Here is a 13,483-nt window from a genome sequence, read left to right on the forward strand (position 1 = left end):
CATAAGATCTGTAGGTTGTAATGAGACATTTTTTAATGTTTCTAAGAAATCTGAGGAGTTTTTTAAAAAAGAATTAGAGTTGCTAATGTAAGATTTCAATAATTTTAATAATTCTAGATATTTGGCTATACGGTAAGTAGGAGAATCAATACAATCTACTATTGGACGAAGAGGATAGTCAATGTTATGGATATTTGGAAGGCCATAAAATTTAGGAGGTGTTGCAAAATGAGTTTTAAGTCTTTCAATTGTGTATTTATCCAAACTGATGACTTCATCAAGGAGAGAATTTAATTTCTTTAGTTGTCTGTTGGTTGGATTATAATCAGTTTCTTGATATGTGGAGTGATCTCGAAGCAAAAGAGAAAGTTTTCTTCTGTAATTTGCTGAGTCCATAACTACTTTTGCTTTTCCTTTGTCAGCTTTAGTGATAATGAGGTGATTATTTTTTCTCAAGGACTGTAAAGATTTCATTTCAGAAGGAGATATGTTGGAAGGAGGAAGTTTAGCCTTAAGTAGAGACGAAGCGACTTCTAGGCGAAGAGCATTAGCTTTATCACTGGTTAGATGATTAAGATTCCTTTCAATATTAATTAGGAAATCTAGATATGGTATTTTATTTCGAACAATAGAAAAATCATGTCGCTTCGTCTCTACTTAAGGCTAAACTTCCTCCTTCCAACATATCTCCTTCTGAAATGAAATCTTTACAGTCCTTGAGAAAAAATAATCACCTCATTATCACTAAAGCTGACAAGGGAAAAGCAACAGTAGTTATGGACTCAGCAAAAAAAACTTGTCTGCTAAGGCTATTAGATGCAACTGCTGCCCTACCATGGTAACATCACCTGAAGATAAGGTTGACCTCTTCGCATCAGTGTTCTCTTTTAATTATTGTGTAGATGACCAAAAAAAAAATCATCTGCCACTTCTTCACAAGTTGCTAACCATGGCTTGAGGAACATAGTCATACATCTGCAACCACGACTATGGTCAGTCAGTCCTTACTGACCATGTCTTGGATACAACCCACAGGATCTCATGGAAAAAAACCACCATGCTCCATCACAGCAAATTCAGAAAAGAGAGACTATTTTTAGAATCAGCAACAGCTCTCAGAAATCAACCAAATCTTAATAAATATGGTTGAATTAAGCTTCCTAAGATTTGGGAAACACTTATCATCAGAGATCCCACCTTACATTCCAGGCCACCTACAACTGCCCTTAGAGGGCGCTCTACCTAGATAGGACTTTAGAGTCACACACATGGTCGGGCTTAGTATTGTGTGGTATTTGTGTATATGTTACATTAGTTTTTTTTTTGTAATCCCTGAAGATGTCTCAGTGACTGAGATGCAATATAGGAAGTATTAAATTCTGTTTTAATCCTGAGTACTGTATACAATCCATTAAGCCTCCAACATGATGTCCTCACAGCACTTAAGCCTCTACACACACACAGAACACACTTCTGTTTGTCAATTGTGAATTGTTGAAGTGTTTCTGTTGATTGTTTAGGTGGCTGAGGAAAGTGTCTGGCAGCCATGGGGACCAGATAGTGAAAACATTGTCAATGAACCCAAGATTTTGGGTTTTAAATGAGACTAATCTAGAGCACGTTGCTCAAAATGTTCCATGTAAAAGTTAGCAATAGGGGGAGGGGATAATGATCAGCCCATGGCTGTGCCTTCTTTTTGTAGATAGAAAGTGTTTTACCACACAAAATAGCTAGCGTAGTACATTCGCAAAGAGCGCTATGATATCGGGAGAGAATTTGTCCTGTAATAGAAGGATTCTGTCATTGATTGGGACATTTGTGAAGAGGAAAGAGACGGCAAAACTGAGTAATAAATCATCATTTTCCAGGGTGATGTCTTTGATTTTGTTATTTTGTTTACAAAGTGTTATGTGTTTTTAAACAATACAAACGCATACAATTCACAATCAAGATTGAAAAGCAGAACACCTGTTTCTAGATAAACTTGTCACACGTCTTCCTTCTGGCAGTCTTTCCTTCACTGTTTACCAGAAACTGACACATACCAGCCAATATATACACAAAAACTCCTACCACCCAACACAAAAACAAGGGGTCATTAATACACTTAAAAACAGGGCTTTGAAGATTTGCTCCAATGAACAAGCACTTAGAGATGAATTAAAAGTTATTAGCAATACCTTCGTAATAAATGGTTACGAATATTACATGAAATATGGTATATGGAATAATACATAACATAAAATAAAATTCACAGAGGATTTTACTGTAGCATTTTCTGTAATTATTTTATTAAACTGAAAGAATATAGTTTAGTTCCTTAAAATCTAAAATGTTACTTAACTGAAAATAATAAGTATTATATCACTAAAATATGAAATTGATTAAATTAATGATAAATGAAGATCAAACAAAAAACTGAAATTAAATGTGAAGCGAAGATGCAATTATCAGTAATTTAAACAGCAGCATATACCAGACAACAAATGAAAATAGCTATGTCATGCTTCTGATGTATCTATGGAACTAAATCACTTTTTGGGAAAAAAGCAAACTGCAATCTGTTTATTTTAATGCCTTTGGATATGAGCCTCCATAACTTGGTCATTGTTGATAATATCCTGCGGTTGGAATTACCTTAGCATGAAGAATGTTTGTAAGGACTTTTCATTTGAAGGTAAGTCAGTCAGTTGCATACAGAGGTGGGAAGTTTTTGCCTCCCAGAAACTGAGGTGTTTCATCTTGCAAAAATAGGTAAACCAGCCAGAAGAAAACACATTCAGTTAACAGGCATCATACTGACCTCATTGCCTTAGTTGCTTTGGCCATAATTTCAAACAACCAGAAGCTTTTAGGTGTCTGATCTCATCAAATCAGATGAGAAAATCAGACTACTGTACAGTTAACAATCACTGTATAGTGGTCTGCCATGAAAATAGAAATGTGAATGCAACATTATCTTAGGTTATGTATTTTTAAGTGTTGTAAACTGAACCTGATATTCAGATAATTGATGATTTTTATCATCTTGTATAACACTAACACCTTTCATAATAGAAGCCTGAGGTAGCAAACAAGTATGTTTGGTGCTTAGGGAAGAATTTTTTTTTCCACCTAATTCTTGATGCACACACACACAGCACTAATATACTTTAAATATTTAGCTTTGTTTTGTGCGTGAGAGAGAGGTGTATATTCAAAAACAAAAACTCTACAACATGTGTGGCTCTGAGCAGCTCTGTCAGTTTTCTTTATTTATTGAATTATTTCATAACTGTTATATTTCCCTTCAGTTTTCTATCTTCACATCACTTACCTTCCATTTTTGGAAGGTTCAGTTTATTATAGCACACGGCTACAAATTGTTGATAAGACATTCTTTAATTATTTGTTTTGAAAACTTCATTGAATAATCCTAATTGGTGTGTTGATGCTATTTCTGATTTTTGTACACCTTTATCTGGCTCTTATTTATACTTTCAGAGGATTTGGGGGAGTGAATACATTTGATATTGTGGTGTATGTATTGTATATTTTTATACATGAAGTAAAGTGTACATGTTCACTGTTTTTAAAAAAATGCTAATAGTGACTTCCCTTTTTTTTTATAGGTGGTGAATATTTTCAACTTGTTTATTACATATGGCGATACATTTTTACCCTCTCCTGCCAGTTATGATGAACTCTATTATGAAGTTATAAGGATGCATCAAGTGTTTGATAACATGTATTCTATGGGTAACTTTCATGATCATAGTATTTTATTTTATAGGATTGCTAACTTTCTTGGCTACTTTGCATTAATTATTATTATTATCATTGTGTTATGCCTTTAAGGAGTCCAAAGACTCATCGAGGGAGGGCACCTACTCTACAACTCTATCTCCACCACTCAATCCACCAACTACAGCAAACTGCATCATCTACACCAGGGGTGGTCAACCTATGGTGCATGTGCCAAAAGTGGCGCATTGCATGATTAGAAGTTACGCACTGAACCCCAGAGAAAAATTTTTAAAAATTTTGTATACGATTTATATATATATATATAAACACACAATTAACCTACCACTGAATTCTAGAGTGCGCCCTTATTATACTTGTTTGATCTTGAAGCAGCAGGCACCAGCAAATGCTGACATGCATCACCAGTTACTCAATCAGTTTACAGCTGACTCTCGTGTCATAATGTTCGATGATCTTCTGATTCGATGTGAATGAACAATTCTGTGTTTTCGAACTTATATGTTTTTATTAACAGTTCTTTAAGTTTAAGATAAGGTTTCTGTTTTCGTGAAGGCTTAATATAGTTCTGTAAATTTTAAAATAATTTTTTTCATTTTGAACGCGTATGTCTAGTTCTTGCCCGCTCCTCTAATTTGCTGATTATTGAAACCTGCAATTATTCGGTGTGTTTGTATGTGTGTGTGTGTGTGTGTGTGTTTTTTTTATACAATATCTTTCCTTTTTATTTACGTATAGTAGGTTATTCCTAAAATTTTAACTGATCATCAGCAGAGCTTTCGTAATGAGGATGCTTGGGTTGTGTGTGTGATTGCCAGCTGATCGACTGTTTTATGGCAGGAAGCGATCTCGTATTTCATTGGGTATAATATATTACGAGAGAGAGAGACAAAACTCTCTATGAAAAAAAAAAATATATATATATATATATATATATGATTTTTAAACTTATAGAACTGTATTAGTCCTTCATGAAAACAGGAATCTTATCTTAAACTTGTAGAACTGTTTTTGAATGTTCATAATATTTACAATGATAAAATAATTTAAATAAATTATTTAATAATAAGCTTTACTTTTTGAAATATTTTTTTACAGTCAGTTACCCATTACTTTGCAAAAAAAAAATAAAATGAGCAGAAGAAAAGCAGAAGGTATAGTAAGCGCCAGTTTAATGAACTGTGTGAAAATGAGTTCTTATTTATTGCAGGTCCTTCAGGAAAACCGTTGTGCATTGTTCATGAAAGCACTCTCTCAGATAATAGAAGACATGATCTTAACAGACACTATAGAAAACATCAAGCTGAATTAGAAGAAAAACTGAAGTTAGTTCCTGGTTCTGAGTTGCGGAAAGGATATGTGGTTAAGAAAAATGAAGAAATAAAAAGAGACAAAATATATTTGTGAAATGAAGTTGTGAAAGTGTGGCAATGCTGGAGGCGTCTTATGAAATTGCCTTTGTGTTGGCTAAAAAACAAAAGCCTTTCTCTGATGGAGAGGAAGTTGTTAAGTCCTGTCCCAAAAAATTGGGAAAATGACTTGGTGATAAGAATGTTGAAAGAAAAGTAAACCAAATTGCTCTGTCCAAGCAAACAATTACGAGACGCATCAAAGACTTTCCCATGATGTTACTGAGCAATTGAAAGACCATGTTCATGCTTGTTCTTTCTTTTCTTTAGCCTTGGACGAATCTGCTGACATATGTGATGTAGCCCAATTAAGCATTTTTATAAGAGGAATTGATGGTAATTTTAACATCTTTGAAGAACTTATCGGTCTTGAGTCACTTCATGGAAAAACCAGAGGGTCAGACATGTTTGACAAATTAAAGTCATGTCTAGAAAATCAACAACTAGATTCTAGTAAGCTCATCAGTGTTTACACTGATGGAGCACTGTCAACGGTAGATAGAGTTTCTTGTACTGTAACTTTACTTGAAAGGTTTTTAGGTTGTTCTCTACTAACGTATCACTGTATTATACATGAAGAATCTCTGTGTGGAAAAACTCTAAATTTGAAGCATGTTATGATACCAGTTGTAAAGCATGTGAATAAAATTAGAGCAAGAGGGTTAAACAGAAGAGAATTCAGAGAATATTGTGAACTGCTAGATATGGAATATGATGATCTCATCCTTCATTGTGAAGTGTGCTGGCTTTCTAAAGGACAAGTTCTCAGTAGATTTTGGAAGCTGAAAGAAAGTGTTCGTAATTTTGTGGAAGAGAAGGATGAGCTGCATGAAGAAAAAGCCCTGTTGTGTGATGAGAAATGGCTATTTGATTTAGCATTTTTAGTTGATACCAGTCACCCCAATGATCTAAATTTGAAACTGCAGGGCAAGAACAAATTGTTTCCTAGCTTAGTAAATGACATCAGTGCATTCAAAATGAAATTAAAACTGTTCATCTCCCAGTTAGAAAACAGGGATTTAAGTCAATTTCCACATTTAAAAGAACATAGTGAATCTGTTGTAGATAATGGAAAGTTTACAGAATATACTGAGAAATTCAGATTATTGCCAGAGTCCTTTAATAGTCATTTTAGCGATTTTCTCAAAACCAATTCTTTATTGAAAATGAAATTTAATGAACTTCCACCACTCCCAGATGCTTCTGATATAATTAATTTTTGGCGATCGTTGCTCTGTGAACATTTTCCAGAACTGAGAAAATTTGCTCAGAGTTATATCTGTCGTTTTGGAACTACATACAGAATATACAGATGCAAACATTACATACAGATGCGAACAATTAATTGTAAATAATAATTGTAAAAAATGTAAATTAATTGTAAAATAATTAATGTTTATCTTGTCTTTATATGAAATCCTTTTATTTAAAACTGCTAAAAGTGTCTATGTTACCATATATATAATAAATCATTTTATGCATAACTGTTAAATATATCCATATTACTATATTTTAAAAGGGCTGAAAAGTGGTATAAGTTTGTATGGCACATCTTAACTAAAAAATGAAAACATTGGTGCCTGAGCTATAAAAGGTTGGCCACCCCTGATCTACACCAATGCCATCTACTGCTCACCACCACCACTAGTATTTTCACAGACAATCACGAACATCCATTCCAATGGTGGAATTTGAACCCACAGCCTTTTGCTTGGAGAGCGGATATATGGTAACCACTCGGCCAACCATGCCAGCATTTATGTCATTAAAAATATCATTTTGAGATAACATTAAGGCATATTTTGAGATCACTATGGATAAAATTAATGAAACTTAGGAAAATATGAATAACTTTAATTATAGTCACAGTATTAATAATATTACAATTTTATGTTATGATTCATTCTATGTGAGGTTCCATTTGTACAACAGGGATGAAGGTTGCATATCAGTAATTAGAAATGAAGAACATATAGGAAGAAGGTTTTGTTTTAAATTATTAGATATGCAGCAAGGCTGTATGCCATCTCCATTGTTATATATAATCTATATATGCCACATTATTCAGGAAAGTTGTATTAAAACCTAATATAGAAATAGGCAGGGTTTGAAAAATTTTGTGCTGACTCACCAGTCAGGCAAGTTAGTTCAAGTCACATTCAAGAGTTTCCTTGCATCACAACACCAGCATCTTATTATTGCTATGGTGATTTCACTTTTTGGAATGTATTTTTTCTTTTTCATGAAGGGATAATTTTTGCTTTAAACAGTTTTTTTCTTCTGTTTTTTGTTATTGTGTAGCTAATTAGTTATTCAAACAGTGTTCAGGCACATGAAAGAAAAATACATGCGGAATAAACATAAACATTACATCCATCCTGTGAAGCTATTTTATATAACTTCAAAAGTGAGTGTCTACTAAGTTATGAGAACACAACAAATACCGACAGGATGGAAAATGATTTTATACATGTTGAATGTATGGCCGTGGAAATAGAGAAGAATGAAATGGATATTAATAAAGAAATAATATGTTTAAATGTTATCCTTCATTGGACAAAGCGTGAAATTCATGCTTTGTCACATGAATTTCATGCTTGAAAAATTGCAGAAGTAGCAAGAGTTAAGCTGGGCTGAAAAAAAGAAAGAAGCAGTTGATACGAAGGAATAATAAAGACCGACTGAACAAACACGAAAAACAAGTTAAGGAGAAAATTATGTATAGTGACTCAATGATCAGGGGAGTACTTAATGAAAGTGTGACAAAATCGTGTTTCCTGGGTGCAAAAATTCACGATATTAGCCACGCCATCCGGATACAAAAAGGTAAGGTGAAGGAAATGATTGTCTTGGTTGGTACAAATGATTTGAGAGGCAAGAAGTATTCTATGAGGAAGGATGTAAAGGAGTTGTTAAGAGATAAAACCGAAGAGCAAGAAGGTGAAGTCTCCTACCACGCTATGATAAAGGCAAACTGAGGAGGAGGACAATGATAGCCAATGAATCTATGCATAGATTATGTAAAAGGAATAATGTAGAATTTGTTTCCTACCACACTATGATACAGGCGAACTGAACCATAATATGATAAGTTGCAAGAACAAGAAACCTTGTAAACACCTGGAACAGAGAAGGGAGGAAGTGGATCCTTAAGAGAGCAGAGAAGGAAAGCTTCACTCAAGCTTCTCTTTCAGTGGACCTCACCTTTGTTCGCTAAATCTTCAAGTCCACTGGTTACAATGCAAAAAGATCTACAAATTATCTGTCTCTTCACATCTCTCTCTCTCAATGTAAAGACTACAGTAATGCTATTACTATTTCCTATATCTGGAGCACTTCAGGAAAAAGCTAGAATTTAAAAGAAATATAATTTCTGCTCTGCTTTCAAACCTCGTTTGAAGCTGTCTTCACTTCTCTGCTCTCCTAAGGATCTGCATTCTCACCTTTCTGTTTTAGGTGTTTTTACAAGGTGGTGTTGTTCTTGTAACTTATCATATTATAGTCAGACTAAAATATCTGCTAACATCTGCCTTGATGAACACAAAAAATACATCCACCACTTATTGTTGTTTTGTGTGTTATTACAATTTTAACAGTGTGTTCCTAAAGATGTCTCTGAGACAAAGACAAAATATTGAAATGATTAAACTGGCTGTTTAATTATTTCTTTGTGTTGTATTTATTCTATTTAATTGTGTTATGAATGTAAACTAGCACCTAAGCCTAAATACTCATTGATTTATTTTAAGTATACAGTTAATGAAAATGCAATATTTTTTAAGCCTCATCATTCTGTTTCATTAAATTGTATGTTTTCATCTTTCCAGCTTTAAGATATACAACTGGAGATGCAGAATGGAAAGACACAGCTGCTAAATTGACCAATAGTCTTGTCAATATTAGGTTTGTACATAATTTTCATTTTCCTTGAAGTTGTTAGTGTTATGATCAGCATTCTACAAAATCGAAAAATTGAAATTTGAGGGGAGGGACTTCAAAGATTCTTTCATTAATAAATGAAGCAATGAACAAAAAAATGCAGGTTCTCCTAAGTGACAGTTCTACTTACCAAATTATTGATCGAGATCCCACTATGTCTCAAAAGTCCATAAATTATTGAAAAAAAGTGACTTCTTTGCCCAAAGAAATCATCAACAAAATAAAACCTATTCATGTTAAACCATTCTGTATTTATGGGATACCTAAACTCCACAAATTTAATATTCCCCCATATCCTATAGTTGATAGCATAGACAGTCCCACTAATTTGCTCAACAGTTAAGTCGCTTATCCCATTTACTGGCAACCCCTCTACTTTTATATAAAAAAAATTCTCTCCATTAGAAGTCACATCCTTAAAAATACAGATATAACGATTAGTCTTGATGTCATGTCTTTACTTATCAATTTATTAATAATAGACACTCTTGAATTCATAGTCTAATTCCCGCTCTGATATCTTTGAATTATTCAGATTTACTGGCATGCAGGTTACTTTACATGGCAAGGAAAAAATCTACAGACCAATGAAGCTGCTATGGTTACTTCCTCTCCCCTTAACTAACTTTTACATGGAACACTTCAAAAACAAAATACTTAGCTACATATAAGCCCTAAGTGTGGTTGCACTTTATTAATTATATGTCTGCCATTTTTCTGCATAAAGTTCAGTTCACAGTAGAAAAAGAATAGAATAACTGTTTACCTTTTCTTAACACTTTAGTCACCTCATTTTCAGATGGTTCATTTTCTTTTTCCATTTATAGAAAGCACGCACGCACACACACACACACACACACACACACGGTATATATATAGTATGTAATGTTTGGTTTGTGGCTTTCAGACAGCATACAATTCTGAAAATTAACTGCAACTGCTCAAAATCATGCTTGTTATCAAGCATATGATTTTGGGCAGTTGCATTTAATTTTCTGTAATGTATATAGACCTGTTGCTAAATTGGTATGTTTGGATTGACTGATGGCTGGTGTTAGACATGATGTTGAGTGAGAGATGGGACAAAATGTATATGATAAGAATCAGTGAGAGAGAGAAAGAGAGAGAGTAAAATGTATGGGAGGAGGAGGATGGTAATTAACTAATATTTAAGGAATTGACAGCGTATACTAGAAATATAAATTAAATAAACTTTAATATATACTTTCCGATATTTCGGCAAACGTCACGTTGCCATCTTCTTGGGAATTTAATACAAAGACACGTGCACACAAGTACTACATAACAGCAAATGAGAACTGAAGCTAGGAAGCTAACGTTTTCCTAAAGTCCTGATGGTACCCCCTGTTGGGCTATATTGGTGGTTCTTGGCCTTTGGGCTGAAGTTCTTCTGATAAATGTTTCCCAGATTTGGGGCAGTCTCATGCATCCAAATTTGTTGAGGTTTGGCATGTTCCTAAGGACTGAGGCTGATTCCATGAATAGTCTTTCATACTTGAACTTGCTGCGGTGTATGACTGTGGCTTTCTTCCATCTTATTCTGTGGTGAGTATCCAGAGCGTGGTCTGCAAGCCCAGAGTGGCTGTACTGGTGAAATCAGATGTAATCCTTGTGTTCTGAGATTCTGATATTTGCTGTCCTGCCTGTTTGGCCAAAGTAAGACAATTCATGTCTTTGTATTAAGTTCCCAAGAAGATGGTAACGTGACGTTTGCCAAAATATCGGAAAGTATATATTAAAGTTTATTTAATTTATATTTCTAGTATACGCTGTCAATTCCTTAAATATTAGTTGTCATGTTTAACCAGCGTATAAGCCTCTCAACAAGAACAATGAGGATGGTAATTACAGTGGTGAGAGATTTTATTAGGCAGGGCAATTGAAGGGAGTGAATAAGAAGCACAAGAATGAGTTGTGATCAGGGTGTGTGTGTCTAAGATCCCCATCCCATCCCAATATAGTATAAGTTGTATGCCTTTAAACAAGGCAGGACCACTTACCTGGGGAAGTATGGAAGTGTAATGATGGCAAAGTCAGGCTAGAAAGACCATGAACTAGTGAGTCAGCATATTGTAGTAAAAACATAATTATTACTTAAAGATTACTAACTATGCTGTTATGTTTACATACTAATGCAAGAGGTGTCAGAAATAAAAACTGCTGAGTTTGTGGGATTGATCAAAAGAATGACTTAGGATTATTAGCTTATGCAAAACTTGTTTAACTAATGATATACAGACAGGAAGATAAATGAATGAATACATTCATCCATTCAAATCTTCTGGAAGGATAGGAAGAAAAAATATTGTGTGTGTGTGTGTGTAATGTATCAGGACTTATGCCCACCCAAGGTAGAGATGAAAAATGACAGCACATGTGATGGCTGTGAGACTGTGAAGTTGAACTATCTTGAAATAACCAATGGAACAGCATTATATTTCAGAGGAACTAAAAATTGCATATAGACAGTGCAATGCAAGATCTTTAATCTTAATAATACGAGGAGTTTCTGAAAAGTAAGATAACACTTTTTTTTTTCTTGAGGGTGTTTGATAATAGGAAGCTGAAATTATACACCAAGAAATAAGTGAACATGGGCTACTTCTCCTCAATCTCCAAATTATTGATGCACTTGTTCCAATGATAGATCAGTTTATCAATACCAGTACTGAAGAAGTCCATGCTCACAACCAGTAACCAACATTGCACCACCTGATGAACTCCCTCATCCATAGTGAAATGCCTTCCAGAAAGGTGTTCCTTGAAGAGCCAAACAAATGGAAAAGTCTGAAGGCATTAAGTCCGGGCTGTGGGGGGAAGGGCAGAGTTTCCAAATGATTACAGCACAATCATTCATGAGTGGTGTACACAGTGTGTAGAGTAGCATTGTCGTGCACCAAAATCGTGCCACTTGTCAGGAGTCCTGGTTGTGTGCATTGAATGTTGCCTTTCACTTTGTCCAATGTAGCAAAGTAAATCTCTGCATTGATTGTTCTCCCTTTGGCAAGAAGTCCACCAACAAGAACACCTTGGTGATTCCAGAACACTGTGGCCATGAATTTTCAGACAGTTGGAACAGTTTTGAATTTTTTGCACACAGGAGATTGTGGATGTTTTCAGGTCATGAAGTCTTGTTTGTTCTGCACGGTAAAGTAATGAACTGACATTTCGTCTCCTATGACTAGATGTTGAGAAGATCCTCACCTTTGTCATTGTATCATAACAGATTCTCCAGACACATTCCCACGAATGTTGCCTTGTGCTCCTCTGATAATTGTCAGGGCAACCAGTCGGAGTACAAAAGACATCGTGAACAATTTCATAAACAGAGGACTAACTCAAGCTCACAACTTGTGCAATTTCATGCAGTCTCACTCGTCAGTCTTCAAGAACAATGGCCTTAATGTATGAGATATTGTTTTCTGTCTTGCTTGATGAAGGCCTGCCCACCTGATGTTGATCTTCACTGTCATCACAGCCAGCACCAAAAACACACTTGCTTCTTTGACATCACCTTTTTGCCATACGCAGCAACAAGTTCAGTTCACGATGAATGTTACTTGGTGAAGCCCTTTCACCAAATAACTTTCACATTAACTGTTTTGGACTAAACTTACATGGTAGCCACCATTCTTGCAATTAGAATTAGCTGTGAGGCAACAGTAGCGCCACCCTGCATTGGTGGCCTTTTTGAACGTTGTTAACCAGTCTCTGTCCACTCAGCAGTTTTTGTACACCCATTCCACACCAGTCTTTTATATCATCTATCCATTCTCTGTATGGTCTACCTCTTCTGTTTAAACCATCCAAAATACCAAACATAAATGTCTTTATCTTCCAGTCCTCACTCGTTCTACAGATGTGTCCAAATAATTGCAGCTTCCGTTTTATAATCTTCTGCATTAGATTCTGTTTTGGTTGTATCTTCTGATAGAGCTCTTCATTGGTGATTTTCTGTACCCATCCTATTCTTAGAATCTTCCTGTAACAAGTTCTTTCAAATGACAGAATTCTTTTTCTTGATTCCTTATTTATTACCCAAGTTTCAGATCCGTACAGTACACCGCTGAAGATGCATGTTTCCAATACTCTTAGTTTTGTTTGCAGATTGATCACTTTACTTTTCCAGATGTTATCCATGGCCTTCAGATTTGTTCTTCCCTTTGCAATCCTGATCTTTATTTCTTTTTTACAGTCCAAGTAATATGTCAATTTACTTCCCAAATATGTGAATTGTTCTACATTTTCTATATCAGTTCCATCCACTTGTATCTTTTGTTTCATGTTCTTCTCACCAAATACCATTGTCTTTGTTTTTTCAAAGTTCATAACAAGTCCAAATCTCTTCCCTTCCTCATTTAACAGTTTCA

The 13,483-nt window shown here is 34.8% G+C and overlaps 1 protein-coding gene across 5 annotated transcripts in view; it reads left to right on the forward strand.

Moving 5' to 3' along the window:
• LOC150106430 (armadillo-like helical domain-containing protein 3) overlaps positions 1-13,483 on the forward strand; it is a 352,469-nt gene that overhangs the window by 284,068 nt on the left and 54,918 nt on the right. For all 5 annotated transcript variants that reach the window (XM_090392440.1, XM_090392443.1, XM_090392441.1 and 2 more), the window contains 2 exons: positions 3,612-3,738; positions 8,981-9,056. In XM_090392440.1, the coding sequence (XP_090248566.1) occupies positions 3,612-3,738; positions 8,981-9,056 (203 nt within the window). The remainder of the gene's footprint in view (positions 1-3,611; positions 3,739-8,980; positions 9,057-13,483) is intronic.

The sequence above is a fragment of the Typopeltis vanoorti genome, chromosome 5, assembly GCF_054136105.1.
Source record: "Typopeltis vanoorti isolate ZY-2024b chromosome 5, IOZ_Tvanoo_1.0, whole genome shotgun sequence".
NCBI lineage: Eukaryota > Metazoa > Arthropoda > Arachnida > Uropygi > Thelyphonidae > Typopeltis > Typopeltis vanoorti.